The sequence below is a fragment of the Rattus norvegicus genome, chromosome 14, assembly GCF_021556685.1.
Source record: "Rattus norvegicus strain SHRSP/BbbUtx chromosome 14, alternate assembly SHRSP_T2T, whole genome shotgun sequence".
In the NCBI taxonomy this organism is placed as follows: Eukaryota; Metazoa; Chordata; class Mammalia; order Rodentia; family Muridae; genus Rattus; species Rattus norvegicus.
In genome coordinates, this window is record NC_141547.1 from 81,189,969 (window position 1) to 81,211,332 (window position 21,364).

At 46.0% G+C, this 21,364-nt stretch overlaps 1 protein-coding gene across 2 annotated transcripts in view; it reads left to right on the forward strand.

Annotated features, from left to right (window-relative positions):
- Poln (DNA polymerase nu) overlaps positions 1-18,931 on the forward strand; it is a 172,225-nt gene extending 153,294 nt beyond the window's left edge. For both annotated transcript variants that reach the window (NM_001428930.1, NM_001428931.1), the window contains 5 exon segments: positions 11,799-11,909; positions 12,592-12,670; positions 16,479-16,546; positions 17,261-17,322; positions 18,599-18,931. In NM_001428930.1, the coding sequence (NP_001415859.1) occupies positions 11,799-11,909; positions 12,592-12,670; positions 16,479-16,546; positions 17,261-17,322; positions 18,599-18,679 (401 nt within the window). In that variant the 3' untranslated portion in view covers positions 18,680-18,931.
- The last annotated feature ends 2,433 nt before the right edge of the window (positions 18,932-21,364 follow it).

Here is a 21,364-nt window from a genome sequence, read left to right on the forward strand (position 1 = left end):
GCTGTTCCTAAGTCCCCCGGGGAGGCCAGGTCCACAACTTGTTCATGTAGCTGTATCTTAACACAAAACTCAAAATTGTCCAAACCAAGATATGTCAACCGCAGTCAACCGAGACTGCTGCTGCTTTTGCTCCTCTACCTCCTTCCCCTGCCTGGTGCCCTTACTGTGACCATAGCCATTTTTAAAATTTACCTGGGGGTGGGTGGGTGAGGGAGTAGATTCCTGTACCAATATTCCCATGGCTTACCATTTACTCCTAAGTACATGGTGGAGGCATGCCAGGTATCCTGACATGAGAATGACTGAGAGTGCTGCCTCAACCCTGAGTACCAGTATGAAGTGGCAGGGTATCAGGTCCTTTTGCACTATAAATAGGAACTCAGCAGCAGTGCTGGAAATGTTGGGTAGAGTAAAAACAAAGCTTGAAACATATTTGGTCAGATTATATCTACTTTTGACCACAGTGGAGTCACTCCGTGGACAATTACAAACCAGGCCAAAGGACATGAGTTTTCAGACACTCTGCCTATTGCTGTAGTTACCAAGAGAAAAAAAAAAACCCGAGGTGAATAAAAGTGCCTATGTCTAGAGGCACACAGTGCAGGTCAGGAGGAGACTTGCACAGAATTACCACTGGAAACAGCCAGCAGGATGGTCCCAGTGTTCATAGGCCAGAATAAACTCACTGGTTACCTGATAACATCCAGTAAAGGCCTCACAAGGGCTGCACCTTGGTTGTCAATCTGACTATATCTACAAAAAGGCTACTCTAAAGTCCTTACCCCCAGCATAAAGATAGGTCTCAAAGACAAGGAGATACACAAGTGGCGTAAACCTGCCAAGATAGCGGCAGATAGAGAGCAGTCATACTTATGCCAACAACATGACCTCTGTGATGCCCAACATCCAATCAAAATCGATGTATGTGTGACGGCATGGGAAGCAGATGTGCTGACCTAGACACACAGTACCCTGTCCTTGTATCACATATCTCCCAGGGAACCTCATCACTTCATGACGATTACACTGGGGCAGCTCAGGGCTTACCTAATGTGTGCAAGACTCTGAATTTCAGTACTTAACACCCTACCACCACCACCAAAGAGTTACAGATACTTTTTTTTTAATTAACTTGAGTATTTCTTATTTACATTTCGAGTGTTATTCCCTTTCCCGGTTTCTGGGCAAACATCCCCCTCCCCCCTCCCCTTCTTTATGGGTGTTCCCCTCCCCATCCTCCCTCCATTGCTGCCCTCCCCCCAACAATCATGTTCACTGGGGGTTCAGTCTTAGCAGGACCCAGGGCTTCCCCTTCCACTGGTGCTCTTACTAGGATATTCATTGCTACCTATGAGGTCAGAGTCCAGGGTCAGTCCATGTAATCTTTAGGTAGTGGCTTAGTCCCTGGAAGCTCTGGTTGCTTGGCATTGTTGTACATATGGGGTCTCGAGCCCCTTCAAGCTCTTCCAGTTCTTTCTCTGATTCCTTCAACGGGGGTCCTATTCTCAATTCAGTGGTTTGCTGCTGGCATACGCCTCTGTGTTTGCTGTATTCTGGCTGTGTCTCTCGGGAGAGATCTACATCTGGCTCCTGTCGGCCTGCACTTCTTTGCTTCATCCATCTTGTCTAATTGGATGGCTGTATATGCATGGGCCACATGTGGGGCAGGCTCTGAATGGGTGTTCCTTCTGTGTCTGTTTTAATCTTTGCCTCTCTATTCCCTGCCAAGGGTATTCTTGTTCCCCTTTTAAAAAAGGAGTGAAGCATTCACATTTTGATCATCCGTCTTGAGTTTCATTTGTTCTAGGCATCTAGGGTAATTCAAGCATTTGGGCTAATAGCCACTTATCAATGAGTGCATACCATGTGTGTTTTTCTGTGATTGGGTTACCTCACTCAGGATGATATTTTCCAGTTCCGACCATTTGCCTACGAATTTCATAAAGTCGTTGTTTTTGATAGCTGAGTAATATTCCATTGTGTAGATGTACCACATTTTCTCTATCCATTCCTCTGTTGAAGGGCATCTGGGTTCTTTCCAGCTTCTGGCTATTATAAATAAGGCTGCGATGAACATAGTGGAGCACGTGTCTTTTTTATATGTTGGGGCATCTTTTGGGTATATGCCCAAGAGAGGTATAGCTGGATCCTCAGGCAGTTCAATGTCCAATTTTATGAGGAACCTCCAGACTGATTTCCAGAATGGTTGTACCAGTCTGCAATCCCACCAACAATGGAGGAGTGTTCCTCTTTCTCCGCATCCTCGCCAGCATCTGCTGTCACCTGAGTTTTTGATCTTAGCCATTCTCACTGGTGTGAGGTGAAATCTCAGGGTTGTTTTGATTTGCATTTCCCTTATGACTAAGGATGTTGAACATTTCTTTAGGTGTTTCTCAGCCATTCGGCATTCCTCAGCTGTGAATTCTTTGATTAGCTCTGAACCCCATTTTTTAATAGGGTTATTTGTTCCCTGTGGTCTAACTTCTTGAGTTCTTTGTATATTTTGGATATAAGGCCTCTATCTGTTGTAGGATTGGTGAAGATCTTTTCCCAATCTGTTGGTTGCCATTTTGTCCTAACCACAGTGTCCTTTGCCTTACAGAAGCTTTGCAGTTTTATGAGATCCCATTTGTCGATTCTTGATCTTAGAGCATAAGCCATTGGTGTTTTGTTCAGGAAATTTTTTCCAGTGCCCATGTGTTCCAGATGCTTCCCTAGTTTTTCTTCTATTAGTTTGAGTGTATCTGGTTTGATGTGGAGGTCCTTGATCCACTTGGACTTAAGCTTTGTACAGGGTGATAAGCATGGATCGATCTGCATTCTTCTACATGTTGACCTCCAGTTGAACCAGCACCATTTGCTGAAAATGCTATCCTTTTTCCATTTGATGGTTTTGGCTCCTTTGTCAAAAATCAAGTGCCCACAGATACTTTTATGTGGAGAGTTCTACCAGTTCTCAGACCTATGAATCCACCAGTGAAAGATTTGCTTCTGACCCACAGAAGTCTTCACTGCTTAGGAACATATGTAACCAATTGTATGGCTATTCTTGGTTGTCAATTTGACTACATCTGGAATTAACTAAAACCCAAAAATGGAGGCACAGCTGTGAAGGATTTTTGAATTATTGAAGTAGGAAGATCCATTTCTAATCCAGATCTTTGAGGTATGAAAACTCACCTTTAATCCAGATCATTTTAGCTTCCCACCTCTAATCTGGGCCACACCCTCTGCTAGAAGCCTATATAAAGACATGGAAAAAAGAAGTTTTTGCTCTTTGCCTGCTTAGCAAGTCCATTCCAGATTCCAGAGTCTACTGAAAAACACCTCAGACATCCAGTTTCATGGATTGAGCAACTACTGGATTCCTAAACTTTCTGTTCACAGCCAGCCATTGTTGGATTAGCTGGATTGCAGCCTGTAAGTCATTAGTAAATCCTCCCCTGCCTCTCTCTATATATATGAAGAGAGGAAGACCTTAATCCAGATCGTTGATGTATGAAGACTCACCTTTAATCCAGATCATTTTAACTGGGGAAGTCCACCTTATAGATAGATAGATAGATAGATAGATAGATAGATAGATAGATAGATAGATAGATTCATTCTATAAGTTCTGTTACTCTACAGAACTCTGACTAATACAGAGTTTGGCACCAGTATTGATTCTAGAGCAATCTGTGTATAAAGATGAGTCTTTTAAGTATCTGGAATAGGCTTTTCAATTTGGTAACCTACAGTTACCAAATCTCTCTAGTTAATGAAGCCTCTCTTGGGAGATCACAGAGTACTGAAAGCTCATGGTGTGAACTACATTACAAACCTAAAGAAACAAATATATTGATTATCCTGTTTCACCAATTGTAGTGGCAATGGATTTAGTGACCCTATATACAAAACTTTTGACAGTTTGGAGGAAAAATAAGGACAGTCATAAGGATGGTCAGTTACTCCTGGCATCTCTGGGTAATGACAAAGGATAGGAGTGAGCTCCATGATAAAACTAACTCCTAGCATCTCAGAATATGGTAAAAAAACAACAGTGAACTTAGGATAAAACTGACCAGTTCTAGATTCCCATCAACAATCTAAAAGATTGCTAAGTGTGTCCTGGAAGGAAAAGAATCTTCTTTCCACAGCCACAGAGCTCAAGTGGTGGAAAATCAAATTGACGCCTTCAGTATACGGTTGCCTGATTTACGGTGAAAATTCAAGTGCTAGCACCAGAGGTAAAGAATGAGATCTTGTAATGTGGAATAGGGATGTATGGAAGGAAGCTATTGAAGCTGAGAACTTGGAACCCTCAGATTCTGAAGGGTTTATCTCTCCTGAAGTAGTCTCTCTACCCTTAGCCACAGTCATTGAAATACTGCCTTTTGACCTTTTGAAATTAATCCTTCATTGTTTGCTGCTAAACCAGAAGAGCCTTTCTGAAGATGCCTGAGATGCCAGGCATGACAATGCTGATGTCCCTCAGAACCTAACAATAATTGCTTCTAGACCAGTGGTTCTCAACCTTCCTAATGCAAGCAACCCTTTAATACAGTTCCTCATGTTGTAGTGACCCCAACCATAAAATTATGTTGTTGCTGCTTCATAATGTAATTTTGCTACTGTTATAAATTGTAATGTAAATATCTGTGTTTTCTGATGGTCCTAGGCAACCCCTGTGAAAGGGTTGCTGGACACTCCTCTCAAAGGGATTGTAGCCGACAGGTTGAGAACCACTGCTCTAGACCTATAACCAGACTGAAAGCATCTGGTTATGACACTCCTAGAGGGGAGGGAGAAGTGTAGTCCATGAGGGGTATACTACACTACTCTCAAGCAGAAGTTTAGGGAATATGTGTGGGAATGGATTTTAAAGGTACAAAATAATGGTGGAAGGACCATAAAACTAGATCAGGCTGAGTTTATTGATATGGCCCCCCTGAGTGGAAATTCTATGTTTAATATGGAAACTAGCATAGTTTCTAAAAAGAGGTGTCAAAAGTTTATTTGAATGTTGATTGGAGCGTTTTTTCAAAAGATGGCCTACTGGAAAGGGGTTGGAGATGCTTGGTAGTCTTTGACTCAGTGTGGATGAAGGGGTTTTATGGCTCAGGAAAACTGCAGTGCTAGAGTTGGCAGGTACAGTGTGTAAAACCCAGTCTCCCACAATGGACAGGCGCAGAAGACATGCCTTCACTAGTCCTGTCAGAGACAAAATGGTGGAGGTGCACCAGCACAGTTGAGGAGCTTTGTTTTTGCCTTTTTTCTTGTGCCAGATCTTAGGGTCAGAGATGCTGCTGTCAGTTGCATGAGTTCAGTGAAATGGATTTAATTGGTCCCCGAGGTAACAGGCCTGGTGGCAACACCGAATCACCAAAGGCACGGTGATCGTGGTTACTGTAATGGGCAGCATAGACAAAGTAATGTCCATAATGGCCTGACCCATAATGGTCAGCACATGCAAAGTAAATTATATGATGTCATGACTCATGTGGATCTTTGGTAATGGTTAATCAATCATAATGTTTCCAGTCATGAAATAGATAAAAAAAAAAACTACTGGATTTTTATTTGATCTGTGTAAGTGGAAAAATTCTGAAACAAATGAAACAGGCTTCATTGGACTGTGGTAAAAGGCAATTTCTGTCCATGAATTGATTTGCAGACTTGAGGTTAGAGTGTAGATCCAGAACCCCTTGAATGAAGGGATGGCAAAGTTCCCCTGAGGAAGGACCCTGATAAAATACCTAAGAGTTTACTGTTTGTGTATCTCCAGTCTTTCCCCTAGAGTGACCTACAACCTTTTGGATTTTTTTTCTTTTCTTTTTTTCGGAGCTGGGGACCGAACTCAGGGCCTTGCGCTTGCTAGGCAAGCGCTCTACCACTGAGCTAAATCCCCAACCCGACCTACAGCCTTTTACAAGAGAAACCGTACACTGGGAGAAGGGAAACAATCAGACTTTACAGGTCTATTGGTTCTGAATTAATGCTGATTCCAGGAGATCCCAAGAAACACCGTGGCCATCCAGTTAAAGTGGGAGTTCATGAAAGTCAGAATTTGGCCTGAAGTCCTACACTCAGTAAATCCAGGGGGTCCCCAAACTCAACCTGTGGTAGTCCAAGAATTATAATTGGGGTAGATATAAGTTGGCACAGTTCTCACATTGGCTCCCTGATCTGAGGTGTAAAGGCTATTATAGTTGGAAAGGCTAAATGGAAAAAGCCTTTAGAGTTGCCTCCACCAAAGGAAAATAGCGAACCAAGACAAGCATCATGTCCTTGGAGGAACTGTAGAAATTAGTGACTTGAAAGATGCAGAGGTGGTGGTTTCCACCACACCTCTCTTTAACTCACCTATCTGGCCAGTGCAGAAGACAGAGGTCATAGGGTATGACAGTTGATTATGAAAACTAAATCAGAATGACTCCTATTGCAGCTACAGTTCTAAAGCTGGTGTCCTTACTTGTAACTTTAATTTGTTTAATGTCTACTTTTAATGATGACCCTTAAACACTTTAACCTTGTAGCCCACCACTCACCAGAGGTAGTGGAGAGAAAGGATACAGGGGGTAAAAGGGGGGAGTGGATCTGTTTAGAAGAATTCTTTGGAACAACTCCCGTCTGTGTTGTCTGGAAGTCAACGGTTCAGTTCACAGGTCAGCAGCAGCAGTGCAATCCACTGGCAAACACTTCATGGATGCACCAGCAGTCCAGGTCAGTAGAGTTGGGACAGCAAACACGAATCAGCAGCAGTGGTGCTACCTAGCAGAGACAGCCAGGCCTCAGCCTCAGCTCCAGTCAACAGCAGGTACCCAGAGGGATCCCAGGAGGAGTTCTTGGTTGTGCTTCTCTCAGGGAAGTCAAAATCAGTTAAGATGTGAGCCCCACAAGTGTTGCACAGTGAGCTCTATAAGATGTGAACCCCACAAGTGTTGCACAGCTAGCTCTATGAGCAAGCCTAGCTCAGCCTCCATCACTACCATCGAATGCTATTTAAATCTTCCAAAGACCATGCGTCCTCCACAGGCTTGCCTCAGCGTGTGTCTTGCCTCAGCGTGTGCATCTTTCTCAGCTGACACCACTCTGCTAATTGGCTCCAGTCCACTAAAGCAGCAAGAAGCTGCAGCAGATCACTAGAAGTCTGTGGTGTGTTCCTCTCTATGGAGTCCAAGAAATACAGCTCAACTATGCAGTGTAAGATAGACCAGCACATGCATGCTGTTGTAGAAGAATCCTTCATCATGTGTCCTTTCATGTGCTTGCTTTAACAGAACATCCTCTCTCCTGTGTCTGCTTCAGCAAAACATTCCTTCACAAGTCTGTCTTGGTCTTTTCCTGTGTCCACTTCAGGAAAACACTCGTTCACATGATTGCCCCAGCAAAAAGCCATCCAATACACTGACTTTCCAAAGAACCCTTAAGTTTCCACTTTACTTACTTGAACAAATTGCCACATCTAGTACCTGGTATGTAGCTATTGATCTAGCAAATGCCTTTTTCTCAGTACCTGTCCATAAGGACTACCAGAAGCAATTCGCTTTCAGTTGGCAAGTCCAACAATAAACCTTTGCAGTTTTACTCAAGAATATACTAACTCTCCAACCCTGTGTCATAGCCTGGTCAGAAGGGATCTTGATCATCTGTCTTTTCCACTAAATATCACATTGATAGACTATATTGACAACATTATTCTGATTAGATCAAGTAAACAGTAGATAGCAACCACTTTGAACTCATTGGTTACAAATGCATATCAGAAGATGGTAAATCCAATTAGAAATTCACTACCTCAGTGAAATTCTTAGGAGGCCAGTGATGTGGGCCATGCAGAGCTATTCCTTCCATGGTGAAGAACACATATTGGACCTGGCCCCTCCCACCACAATGTTTAGTGGCCTGTTGGATTCTAGAGATCTCACAATCATTACTTGGATATGTTACTCTGGCCTATATACCAAGTGACTCAGAAAGTTGCTAGCTTTATACAGGGACTGGAATAGGAGAAGGCTTTTTAACAAGTCCAGGCTGCTATGTCACTGTCACTTAGACCATATGATCCAGCTGACCCAAAGACACTTGAGGTTTCAGTGGCAAATAGGGCTGCTCTTTGGAGCCTTTGACAAGCCTGTATAGGTGAATCACAGAAGAGTGCTTCGGGATTTTGGAACAAGGCTATACTATCATCTGTAGACAACTGTTCTCCCTTGGAAAGCTGTTGGACTGCTATTGGGTCTTATTGGAGCCACCAAGTTACCATGTGACCTGAGCTACAACCTCATGAGCTGGGTGTTATCTGACCTACAAAGTCATTAAGTAGGATGGGCACAGCAGCAGTCTATTATCAAGTGGAAGTGAAATATTCATGATCAGGTCTATTCATGATCAGGTCCTGGAGGCACAAGCAAGTTATTCGAATAAGTTGCCCAAAAGTCTATGGTTTCTACTCCCATTACAATGCCTTCTGCTGTGCTTCATGGGGTGTTCCCTATGATTAGTTGACACTGGAAGAGAAAACTGCCGCCTGGTTTATTGGTGGTTCTGCATGCTATACAGGCACCATCCAGACATGGACAGCTGCAGCATCACAGCCCCTTTCTAAGACAACCCTGAGAAACCACAGAAGGGAAGTCTTCATAGTAGGCAGAACTTTGAGCAGTACACATGATCATATATTTTGTTTGGAAGTAGAAATGACCAGATATATGCATTTGATGCATGGGCTGTAGCCAGTGGACTGGCTGGATGGTAATGGATTTGGAAAGAACATGGTTAGAAAATTGGTGAGAAAGGCATCTGAGGAAGAAGTATGGGATAGATCCTCCAAATGGGTGAAGAATGTGAAGATACTTGTGTCCCGTGTCACCAAAAGGTGACTGCAGCTAAGGAGTTCAGTAACCAGATAGATAAAATGACTCGTTATGTGGACAGTCAGTCTCTTTCTCCAGCCATTCTTGGCATTGCCCAATGGGCCCATGAATAAAGTGACCGTGGTGGCAGAGATGAGGTTATGCATGACCTCAACAACATGGACTTCCACTCATCAAGGCTGACTTGGATACAGCTACTGCCAACAGTAAATACCAACACTGAACCCCAGATACAGCATCATTCACCAGTATGAGCAGCCAGCAATCTGGTGGCAGACTGACTACATTGAACCACTTCCTTTGTAGAAAGGACAATTGTTCTTACTGGATACTTATTCTTATTATTGATTTGCATTTCTTGTATATAATGCTTCTACTGTAAAAACTTTCATAATGGACTTATTTACCATCATAATATTCTACACTGTATTGTTTCTGACCAAGGAACTTCACAGCCAGAGAAGGTTAACAGTGAGCCCGCAATCATGGAATCCACTGGTCTTCCATGCCCCCCACCACCCTAAAGCACCTGACCTGAAAGAAAGATGGAGTGGCCTTTTGAAGACACAGTTACAACACCAGTTAGGTGGCAGCAGCATGGAAGGCTGGGCAGAGTTCTTTAGAAGGCAGTATATGCTTTGAATCAGCATCTCCCATAGCCAAGATTCATGGGTCCAGAAAGCAAGGAATAGAAAAGGGAGTAGTTCTACTCACTATAACCTGGAGTGACCCACTAGGAAATTTTTTTCTTGTTCCCTCAACCTTAAATTCTGTTGTCTTAGAAGTAATGGTTCCTGAATAGGGAGTGCTCCAGCCCGGAGACACAGCAAACATTCTACTAAAATAGAAGTTCAGACTTCACCCTGGCCATGTTTGTGTTTCTAATGCTCTTAAGCCAACAGGCTAAGAAAAGAATAACAGTGTTAAGAAGGGTAGTTGATCCAGATTACCATAAGGACGTTGGATTGTTTCTCCACAATGGAGGTAAGAAAGATTATGTCTGGAATGCAGGATATCCTTTAGGGTGTCTCTTGAAGTTACCAGGTTCTGTGATTACAGTCAGTGGGAAACTACAATAACCTAATCCACAGGCCTGCCAGAAATGGGAGTCTGAGTAACTCCTTCCTGAACAGAAGGGCCTGCTCAGGTTCTTGCCTGAAGGTAGAGGAAATACAGAATGGGTAGCACAGGGAAGTAGTTATAAAGACTAGCTAAGTCCACATGACTAGTTACAGAAATAAGGATTATAATTGACATGAGTGTTTCTGCTGAATTTTGTTAAATATGCGTTTGTACAGATATTTATGTTTTCTTTCCTTAATTTCTTTATCTTATGATGTAGTATCAAGAGAATATCATGGTTGCCATATTAAAGTTTGAGACAGTAAAAGAATATCCCTTGAGGGACATTGCCACCTATTCTAAATTTAGTCTGTATTTATGGTTGTGCAAGGGATGGTTATATCATTGTAGGTGTAATTATGACCCATTAAATATAGAATGCATTTGTAATTATATGTTGGGTAGTTATATTGTGTTTAGGTATTATTATGACCTGATTATTTTTTATTTGGAAATGAATTAAGCATGATATAAAGAGATATGGTTGTGTGTCAGGTTGACAAGGAGTAGATTTGTAATGACTATTCTATTCATTTTTTTGTCACCTTGACTACATCTAAGATTAATTAAAACCCAAAAATGGAGGGTACACCTATGAGATATATTTTTGCTTATTTGAAGTAGTGCAATCCATGTTTAATCTGAATCTTTGAGATATGAAGACACACACACCTCTAATTCAGATCATTTGAGCTGGGACCCATAATCTGGGCCAAACTTCTCTGGAAACCCACATAAAAACATAGAAAAAGAAAAGTTTTACTCTTTGCATACTTGCTCTGGCCTTGCCGGTAATTCCATTCCTTTACTGGCATTAGAACCTACCTCCTTGGGATTCCAGCATCTACTGAAGACCAACTGAGACATCTAGTCTCATAGACTGAGCAACTACTGACTCCTGGACTTTGTGTTCAAGTCAGCCATTGTTGGATTAGTTGGACTGCAGCATATGTGTCATTCTAACAAATCCCCTCTATAAATAGAGATTCATTCTGTAAGTTCTGTTATGCTAGAGAACCCCAACTAATACCCCAACATAGTGGGATTTTATGTGCTCTTATATTTATTTATTTATTTATTTATTTATTTATTTATTTATTTATTCTTGTTTTGTGTGTATAATTGTTTTGCCTGTATATATGTGCTTGTATATATGCCTATGAACCACAAGCATGCAGTACCCTCAGAGGCCAGAAGAGGATGTCAAATCCCCTGGGCCTAGAGTTACACATGGTAGCTGTGATGTGGACGCCAGGAAGTAAACCCAGATCTTCTGGAAGAATAAGTGCTCTTAACTACTAAGCCAGCCCTTCCCTACCTTTTCTGCATTTCCTAAGAGCCCCAAGCCATGTAAGCTTAGCCCAGAAGACCTCGAACTACATTCATGTGAAGTCATACTCACTGCTTCTTGCTCTATATTCCAGCTGTCATTCACTCTTTTTTTTTTCTTTTTTTTCGGAGCTGAGGACTGAACCCAGGGCCTTGCACTTGCTAGGCAAGTGCTCTATCACTGAGCTAAATCCCCAACCCCTGTCATTCACTCTTGAATGGCTCCTGTGCCTAATACCTATATATGGCTTTGGACTTCCATAGAATAAAAAAAAAAAAAAACTGCCCTTTTTTGTTTTGTGTGAGATCTTAGTGACAGAGGAGAAAAGAGTAAGCCTGACAGCTGGGTCTTACTCTCCTACAGAAGCCATCTGCCCTGGGAATACTTGGGACAGCCTTGTGAGTGGTAGAGGGGAGAGTGAGGAGGCACAGTGCTCTCGGTGCTACGCCACTTTTCCTGTCTCTTGTCTTTTCCTTCCTCTACCCTAGGCTATGTGGCATCCATCTTGGGTAGAAGGAGGCCTCTCCCGAGGATCTGTGCACAGAACCAGCAGCTTCGGGCACAAGCAGAGCGACAGGCAGTAAACTTTGTGGTACAAGGTACCAGAGCCCCTAGCCTGCCACTGTGTGTGGCTCCTTCCCTGCAGGTCTGTGTTTCCTGCTCCTCGGGTATTTGGAGGTTTGTTGTGGTATTCATTCTCTGAAACTCTCCTGCATGGGCCTCACCACCCTCACCTGCCCTACCTGGCAGGAAGTGTCATCACAGCTGTGGACGGGTGGCAGAGCTGTGCTTGTGTCTAAGACGGTTTTGGAAGGATCTGGTGAGGCACACCTCTAACACTAACCCTAGGATTGCAAGCTAAAACAGAAACATTGAAGCCATCATGAACTAAGTAAATAGCTAGACCTGTATAGGAAAAAAATGAAATAAAGAGATGGCCTCCCATGACCCATGGAGGCCATTCTGTTCCCCCTCTAAAAGCAGAAATCTGAGTCTTTAGGAGCTTCATGAGCAACACAGCCAGTCCTAGAAATGGGTTACTTGACCTGGGTCGAGACCCCTCTATTGTACCTGAGAATCTGGCTGGTGTCAAGTTTTCTCAGCACTGAGAAGCAAGCAACTGCTGCCTGGAAGAAACGTGGTTTGCTTCCACTTGCAAAAACGCCTTCATTGTTAGCCAGGAGAGTAAGCAGTGTCTTATGTGGGAAATGTCTCTGTAACAGCTCAGACACTGTGTGCCACATACCTCAGGCACTAAAACAGAACCCTTTGTGTCCACAGGCTCAGCCGCAGACCTCTGTAAGCTAGCCATGATTCGCATCTTTGCTGCAGTAGCCACATCCCCGACCCTGACAGCCAGGTCAGTGAAGTAGTCATTTTTTTTCTGGGCCCAGCCTTGAACTTCTGCCAGAGAGATTTGTCAGGTGCCAAAAGGGCATTATTCCTTCTGCCTACCATACTATCTACCCTCCATCTTACCCTAAGGACCCCAAGCCCCTCCCATGGGCCTTTGCACACCAGGGTGCCCATATCACTGCCTAAGTGGGTCAGCACCTTTGCTCCCGGGAAAGCTCCTGTAGGAAGAACACAGCTTCCCTAGGTGGAAATATGAAAAGGGTCTCATGGACCCCTCCCTATGTAGTGGCCCCAAGAGGGCTTTGGGGACATGGAAACCTACTTGCTATGGGCATTCCTCACCACGCTCACCATTTTCTATTGGCCTGAAATATACTTCATACTCAAGGTATTAATTTTCCCTATCAGCATTCTCTCATCTTTCTTTCAAAACTTTATTTCTTCAAACATTTCCTCTGTCCTTTTTGGCCTTGTACCTGTGTTCTTGGGTGATTTTCACACCTTGGCACAGGAGTGTGCACTATGGGTTGGTGCCATACATAGCTGAAGGCAGGAGGCCTAGCCTCAAGCCCTGTTGTCCACTGCCTTTTGCAGCTCTATTCCAGACATGTTTTTACTAAAAAGAAAGAGGTTAGGAAGCTGCAAACTTCCTCTGGGAAGTGTCTCAGAGGGAGGTGCAGACACTACAGCACAGCATTGCTCCAGGCATGGCCAAGAGTTAGCTGGGAGCAGACTATGCAAAGTTTGAGCCCACCTGGTTTCTCTTGTCACCCTTCCTGTCTTCTGCCTAGTAGTCTCAGTGATTCCCTCCCAATTCCCTGCAATTCCTGAAGGTCTGTACATCTACCCACTCCCACTGTTCTGGAGATAACCTCTAGCTTCTAGCTTCACTTGGGCTGTGCATGTTGTATTCTGAAATTTCCTAAATTCAGAAAGCATCCTTCTTTCAGTTCTTGCCTGAGGTGTGTGTACTGACAGCACATAGCACGGCATCTACCACATGCAAGGCTAGCAAGGTGCCTTTCTGTTGCTGTTTTGGAATTGTTGAAAGGTGTTGGCATATTAAGGCTTAGGGTCTCCTTGGTGGGAATACCTTTCCAAAATGTGAGCACAGAGAATCTGACTCAGGAATACAGAGAAGAGGAAATGAGACAATAAGCAGCATGTACCTTGTCCAAATCCAGGCAGAGCCAAGCTAGGGCTAGGTGTCCTCCCAGGCCTCAGAGTCTCCTCCCTTATACTACCACACAAATGTACTTCTAGGAGGGAACCACAAAGAACTCAGTATGGCTAGAGTGTGCTATAGGAGGGAGCTTCCTAGCAGGCTCTTGTCAAAGGGATGAGATTAGTCCCTTCTGGAAAGTTCTCTCAAATGAACCAGGATCTGTCTGCCTGTGTCAGGTCAACCAGATGCAGATACAGTAGCTCTGTGCCCTCTGTAGAGCAGATATATGCTATGGAGGCATGCCCTCCTTCTGGGAGCCTGGGTGGTCTAAGCCTGCATTCTTCTGTTTCTCCTGTTCGTCCCTGTGCCCCAGCTTCCAATGAAAGTGTGATGTCTCTGTGTCTGTGATGGTGGTGTGTGAGTGACTAACAGTCACACTTATTAGGTCCTGCCACACTGGCAGCTCAGATTGCACGGTGTGATTTCAGGAAGTGTGAAGGCACTTCTGCTAAATCTGGACAGAGTTGCAAGTGCCTCTTCTGGAGTTTCTGCCCATTTGAAAAGTATTCCACTTGGGAGCCAAGGCCTGCCAAACACCTTGATGTTAGTTTAAGGAAACACATCAGTACTACAGTTTAGTCCCTGTCCTGTCCTGCTACAGTCGGACTTCTGGAAGGGAAGTATTGGTGCCCTAGCCAGAGGCAGTACATAAGACACAAAGATACCCCTGTGAGAATGTCTCTGAGGAATAGCGAATGTATACTTCACTATTCCATAGTCTGCTCATGCCTGCACACTCTTTAGGATGTGCATTTGTTGGCCTCTAGTAACAATGGCCTGGCTACAGTAGCCTGGGCTCAAAAAGGTATACTGTTGTCCTGCCTGAGAAGTCCAAGGCACAGAGGTTGCTGGCTTTATTTTTGAAGCTCAGGCCCTTTCCCTTTGATGTCATGATAGACGTGGCTGCTCTGATGATCATAGCACCTTCTAGGCAAGAGAAAGGTAGTAATGGTCAAAGCAACCCTTTACATGTCTTCCTGGGAGTGGGAAAACAGATGACCTCTGGGACACCCCACCATAGAAGAAATCTATGCATGCTGAGAATGTAGCCCTTTCTCTTTCCCATTCATCAGCAAAAGGGTAACAGAGAAGACAGATGGACAGTTCAGCATAGAACTCTGCTGTCAAGTACCATCATGGCTACTCTACTCAGACATTTAAAGGCTGCTTCTTCCTTCTTGCCAGTGAGCACCATCAGATCCCAATATCACTGCTGTCATAAGGGAATTGCTACAACTTCCCTGTGAAGCCTCAGCTTCTAGCTACCACAGGAGAACAGGGCAAACAGCAGTGGGAGACATATGGCATGTGATTGTTGCCTTCAGAGTCCCATCCATGAGACAGAGCAAGAACCATAGAGGACAGAGCACATGGGATCCTTCTATGCCCTCAACCCTTCCTTGAGGTCTATAGGTCCTGGTGACCATCCCTACCTCATGTACTACAGACTCCAGCCCTGAGTGTGCACCCACAAAAATGCTAGCACCAAGCCTGGGGAGTACACATTCACAGGATTCTGAAATGTCATCTCCCTGGGAAGCTTGGGCACTAGGATCCCACCCTTCAGGGAGCCTAGGTTTGAACAAGCTAGCACATGTGCTAACTTAGGTCTGGGTTGAGTACCCAGATATTCCCAGCATTTCACTTCTCATCCTGGGCAAGTCTGTGCCTGCTCCTCCAACATGCTTACTCAACAAAGCACTGCTTTCTAGATTCCTACTGATGCCAGAAGGAGCTAAGGAAGCCATACAGGACTGTGGAGAAAGGGAAATCTGGGCAGCCCTCAAAGCCAAGTTCAACTAGAGCTGTGGCTTGGTGCCCCAGAGTACATGTTCAATACTGTATGGACCACCCAAAATACCCATATCCGATGTGGCTTTGTACCTTAAAATTTTAAAGTTTTTCAAGTTCTGTTGAGTATTTTAAGACTTTTAAAAAATTTTTTTTAAAAAGTGCCCATCGCTTCCTCTAAGCTGGGGGTACATTCCCAACACATTCTAGATTTAGTCTCCCTGCTCCCAGCAGGAGTAGCTCTCCTAACCCTCCTCAGCACTGCTGCCCCTTTGTGCATCATCAAATCCCTGTCAGTGGAAAGTGGGGAACATGGCAGCTGGTGGTGGTGTGGTGGCTTATGCCTTTTATCCCAGTCCTTGGGAGGCAGAGACAGATGAATCTCTGAGTTCAAGGCCAGTGTGGTCTGCAGAGTGAGTTCCAGGACAGCCACAGGTATGCAGAGTAGGGAGGGAACTAGGGAACATGAATAGGTCCCATGTGTTTTGCTTTCCCTGGGGAGTTCTTTTTCTGCTCTACCAGTCTTCCATGAGCATAAAATGCTCAGCCTGGTCAGGGGCTGGACAGCTCTCCAGAAGTCGTGTCTCCTTCTCTCCTGGCCCCTCCTGTCTACATCTTGGAGCTGTCTGGTGGTAAGCAATCCCAGACCATAGTGCCAGGATGACTATAACCTATTCCACACAGAGCCACACTCTTTATAAGCCAAATACCAACCAACCTATAAGGAACGTTGAAGGACAACCTTAGGTCCAGTGTGGAGGTATCCACACTCCCAAGTGACTTCCTTCCTCTCCAGGTTAGTTGCCCAAATCCATGATGAGCTGCTGTTTGAAGTAGAAGATACTCAGATCCCTGAGTTTGCAGGTGCGTCTAGGGGAGCACAGTGGGTGGTGTATCCAACAGTTAGGAAATTTCCTATCTCCTTGAAGCTTCTCCTCTCAGTCTCTCAAGGCTTCTCCCAGCTGTCAGCTTACTTGGTGACCCTAGTAAGAGACGATATATGTCTAGTGCTCCAGAACAGCCATGAAGCTTCTGTGCACAAACATCTATGGCTCAAACTCCCACGATAGATCGCACAGTCAGGGCCACAACGACACCTTCAGAGGCATGACAAGAACATTAGGCCTTTGCCAAAAGCATCAAAGATAATGGCCTTCCATGCCCAGACTATTTGGACTAGGAAGAATAACCTGGTACCTCCTCCTAGCTCTACCATCACAGCCAGAACTGCTGGTGTGGCCACAACACCTACCTGTCTCAGTTGGCCTGCCACTTCTGTGAAGTGCTGGGGTAGAAGGGTGGGGCCAGCTCATTCAGTACAGTGACCAGAACGGTGGGCTGAGGGTCCTTTAAGCTACATTCTGAGCCATGGATGCGCACACTGGGAGTTGAACAAGCTTTTACATGAGAGGATCAAGGGTTTGAGTGACTTGTAGATCCAAGAAGCAATCGGGTACCTTGGTTCAGGCAGCATTAAGCCTGTAGGTTCCTCAATCCTCAACTCTTGGGGCCTGGAAGCCAGAAGGCTGGCCAGACCTTGACCTACACAGCCTGTAAGCAACTGCTTTCCTGTTCTAGCTCTTGTCAGAAGGATCATGGAGTCCTTGCAACAGGTACAGACCTTGGAACTGCAGCTGCAGGTAAGGAAACACATCTGCCCAGCATCGCTGCTCTATCCCTTATACCCGAGTCAGCTCAGGGTGGGCAAGAAGGCACTATCCCAGCCCCAGAGGCCAGGAGGGCAAGGAGGAAGGCAAATTTCAGTCTTATGCACCAGGACTACTGCCCTTCCAGCCCACACTTGCCCTGCTGAGGAACCCTTTCCTACTTGGCTGCTCCCTGGTAAGAAGCCACCACCATGGGTATCTGCTGTTTCTCCTACCAGCCTCTGGCTAAACCTCTTCCCTGAGACTCAGCATCACTGAAGGTGTGAGCACCAGGCCCACCTACTCCAAGTGCACCCCAGGACACGTCTAAGCACAAGCCCACTCTCACCTGCCTAGACACTGCTTAGAGGTAGTTCTGGGTTCTTGTCAAGAAAAGACCTTTGGATGTCTCAGCATAGGCTCCCCAGAGCAGTATGGGTAACCAGGCAGTGAGCACAGGTGGGGGCCTTGAAACCTGTAGAGCCACCCAGATGGTACCAGAAACACATCTTTTCATTTAGTAAAGAATCCAGCCCAGTGGATCCCTCAGAACTGAGCAGAGCCACAGAAGATGGCTGACCACCTTTCAGAGCAGCCTTGGCTTCTGCTCACAGGCTCTGAGATCTTCCTGGAAAAGGCTCTGCCTACTCACTTTTCCCTTTATTGAAAGACACCCTATAGCACACCAGACATGACACGCCTCTAGGTGGCCAAGTGGCAGAGTCAAGGAGCGACATATTTACCCAGTTGGTGGCAGGACTCCTCCTAACCGAGGTAGTCTACAACACCTACAATGCCTGTGGTGAACCAAGAAGTAGGTGCTGAGGGAGGAGCTTGAAGCCAAGGAAACTAAATTTAGCTGCCATCAGGGGGCCCTCATGAGGCAGAAGACTGTGGCAAACAGCTGAGGGCCAGCCCCTTTCTTCTGACAAGGTGGCTTTGTCTAATGCCTTGTGAAAAAGCCCACCTTTAGTCAGGGTCTTCTGCCCCCTGACAGGGTGAGCACATGTTGTACTAAGACATTCCTGCCCTAAAGCACCATGCCTGGGTGCCCTGTAGGCCTACACACTGGCTGAGACCTGGTAGATAGGGAGGTCCACCATGGTCCATGCATGTGAGCTTACAACAGGGAACATGGGACTTTACATCTGAGTGTCCATATGTATGCCGGGATGAGTGTCCCTGAGCACTGCTTCCTCATCAACCTGCATGGGGCCTGGGAGGTGGCTGGGTTTCTCCTTGGAGCTCATTTCTGGTTGTCACCCCACAGGTGCCCCTAAAGGTGAACTTGAGTATTGGCCGCTCATGGGGACACCTGACCCCACTGCAGGAGACCCTGGGCTCAGCCTGACCCATCTCCCAGCAACAGTCCAGCAACCAGTGAGGTCCCTGCTTCCTACCCCCATAAAGGGCTTTTTCTTTCATCCTGCGTATCTGTATCCCTGGGCAACAGTGGAATGAGAGAGTTTGTTTCCACCAATCCATCCTACAGCCTTTTCCCATGTCACAAGCTTGCACTCTATGAGGGCTAAACTATACAGGCTACATTAACCCTTTGTGGAACAACTAGGGTACCTGAAGTAAATGCCTAATGAGAAGCTGACTGTATCCATGTGCGAGTGGTTTCTTCCTATGGGTACACACCCATGTATACAACATACAGTCTGCTCGTCAAGAAGCTGAGCATTTGGCCCTTGATGAGTGTCCACCCAGGCCATATTCTTCTTTGTGCCAACATAATCCAGTATGGACCATGTCCAGTAAGGGAGCTGATGTCTAGCACTGGGAGGGCACCACAAGGTTTAAGATAAAAGGCCAGCTTCATGGCAGGTAGCCTTCTGCTTAGGTTTCAAAGATGGGCTTTGTTATGTCACCCAAGCCCAAGAAAAGATCACCGAGTCCCTCTACCTCTGGGAAGGGCAGCTCCTGACCACTGCCATGGTTACATTGTTCCAGAGGAAAGTCCTAGAAAGATGTCCAGGGGCTGAGCTTAGTGTCTGAGTTTTGGAAACCCTCCCCCAGCCTTCAAGAGTCTCCCTACTGACAAGACTGGCTGGTAGCTGCACAGGGTCTGACGGGTGTAAAGAATGCATGTCTTCATTCACTGAGACGTCTACCCCTCAACCTGGCCAACACTGATACCTGTGAAGATCCAAATCTCATCTTAGGATCCATTCCTAAGATGCATGTTGGTAGACAAGTAGACAGCAGCAGGGGTTATATGGAGCCACACAGCAGGAGGCTGCCAGCACCACAGAGTCCAGAAGAGTGAAACTCCTCATGGATCCAACCCCCATAAGCCCAGTGGTGAATATCTACCAGACCTAGGTCAGAACAGTAGGGCTGAGACCAGAGGTGTCTCAGCTGTACCTGAAGTTCAGTTGCCCAAAAACTATAGGAAACCAGCATATGGTAAAACCTTCTGGTTGCTGCTGGGCCTGAGGCAATCCCACCCCTCCACCCTCACCACCACTCCACCCCCACTACCTCTCCACCCTACAGCCAAGTTGTCCTATAGTCTGGCTGCTGCCTCTATATCTACCATGCTTAGGAAATCATGAAAGGCTACAGCCCCTAACCATCCCTGGAAGAGAGAAACTCAAGCCCCTCTTTCCTAGTGGGGGAGAGAGCATCATGGGAGGTTGAGCTTGGTAATAGTTTTGGGAAGGGGCCTCAACTCCACAAGGATACCAAGGCCCTAACCTTGCCTTAATAATTCCACTCCTGCTCCAGTGTCCAGCTCAGCCAAACACAGGCATAAAAAGCCCAGAGAAAGGGAAAGCCAGTACATCCACCCCAGGAGGTGCCTCAGAAAAGCACAGAGCCAGGTTCCTTCAATTCTGGTTTTATTGAAAAACAGCAGCATTGGGGGCCGTGCAGGCAGGGGCACACACCCACTTGGGCCCCCAGCCTGTCTTCTTGGGAACTCGGCTCTTCACCTGGCCCTAGGGGCTATTTTGGCACATCCTGGGGTCTCAGGACACCCCACCCCATCATGGGCTCACAGTACAAATTCAGGAACAAACCACAACAGTGAGTCCTACCACTGTGCCATACCCTCTGCACCCTGGCCAAACCCAATCCCTGTCCTGTCCAAGGGACCTCCAGCTCCTCTACCCTCCCCTCAGCTGTGGGGGAGAGGACAGAGGTGAGGACCAGCAGAGGTTCAGCTGGCCTGGTGGGGTTGTGCTACATTCACATGGAGCCGGGCAGGGCAGGGTAGGAATGGGCATAGTGAGAGACAACCACAAGACCCTGCTTCTTACCACAAAGTGCCTCCCAGATCAGAAACCATCCCCACAGGTTCCCTCCCACTGCTACTCATGTGCACATACAAACATACACATGCACACATTCATACATGGATGGAGATGCCCACACGTACTCACACCAGCTCACACACATGCAACACACGAATGTGATTTCTTGGGCACATATAGTCACATGAGCACATGATCACAAATGACATGTGCTTGTGTGTGTGCGTGCGTGCACCTCAGGTCAACTCTCGAAGGCTGCCCCTTGGGCCTGACAAGAAGATGGCCTCGTGGGTGCTGCACAGTTCCTACACACACACACACACACACACACACACACACACACACACACACACTCACTCACCATGCAAACACATACTCTCAGATGCACATACTCACATGTGCACAGATGCACATACACAATGGGCATGCACATTTATGCAGGTAAACCCCTTCTTTAAAATGGCTAATTATTGCTGTTTTAAAAAAAAATACATCCAACAGTGGTAAATCAAGGCTCATCTTCCACCAGCTTCAAGCAAGTTCCACCCACTGTCACGGACCCCTCCCTTGCTGGAAGCACAGTGATGGCAGCACCAAAGAGCAGCACAGCTCAGGGTCTGCCCCACATCCAGCATACAGTGTAGCCAAGAGACAAGGACAGAACCATCGCTGAGGCCACAACGGACCAAGAGGGCAGTAGCAACAGGTGCCAGCAGCACTGCTACCATGGACAGAGAGACACAATCATCTCAGGTCAACCCTCTCAGCCTGCCCCT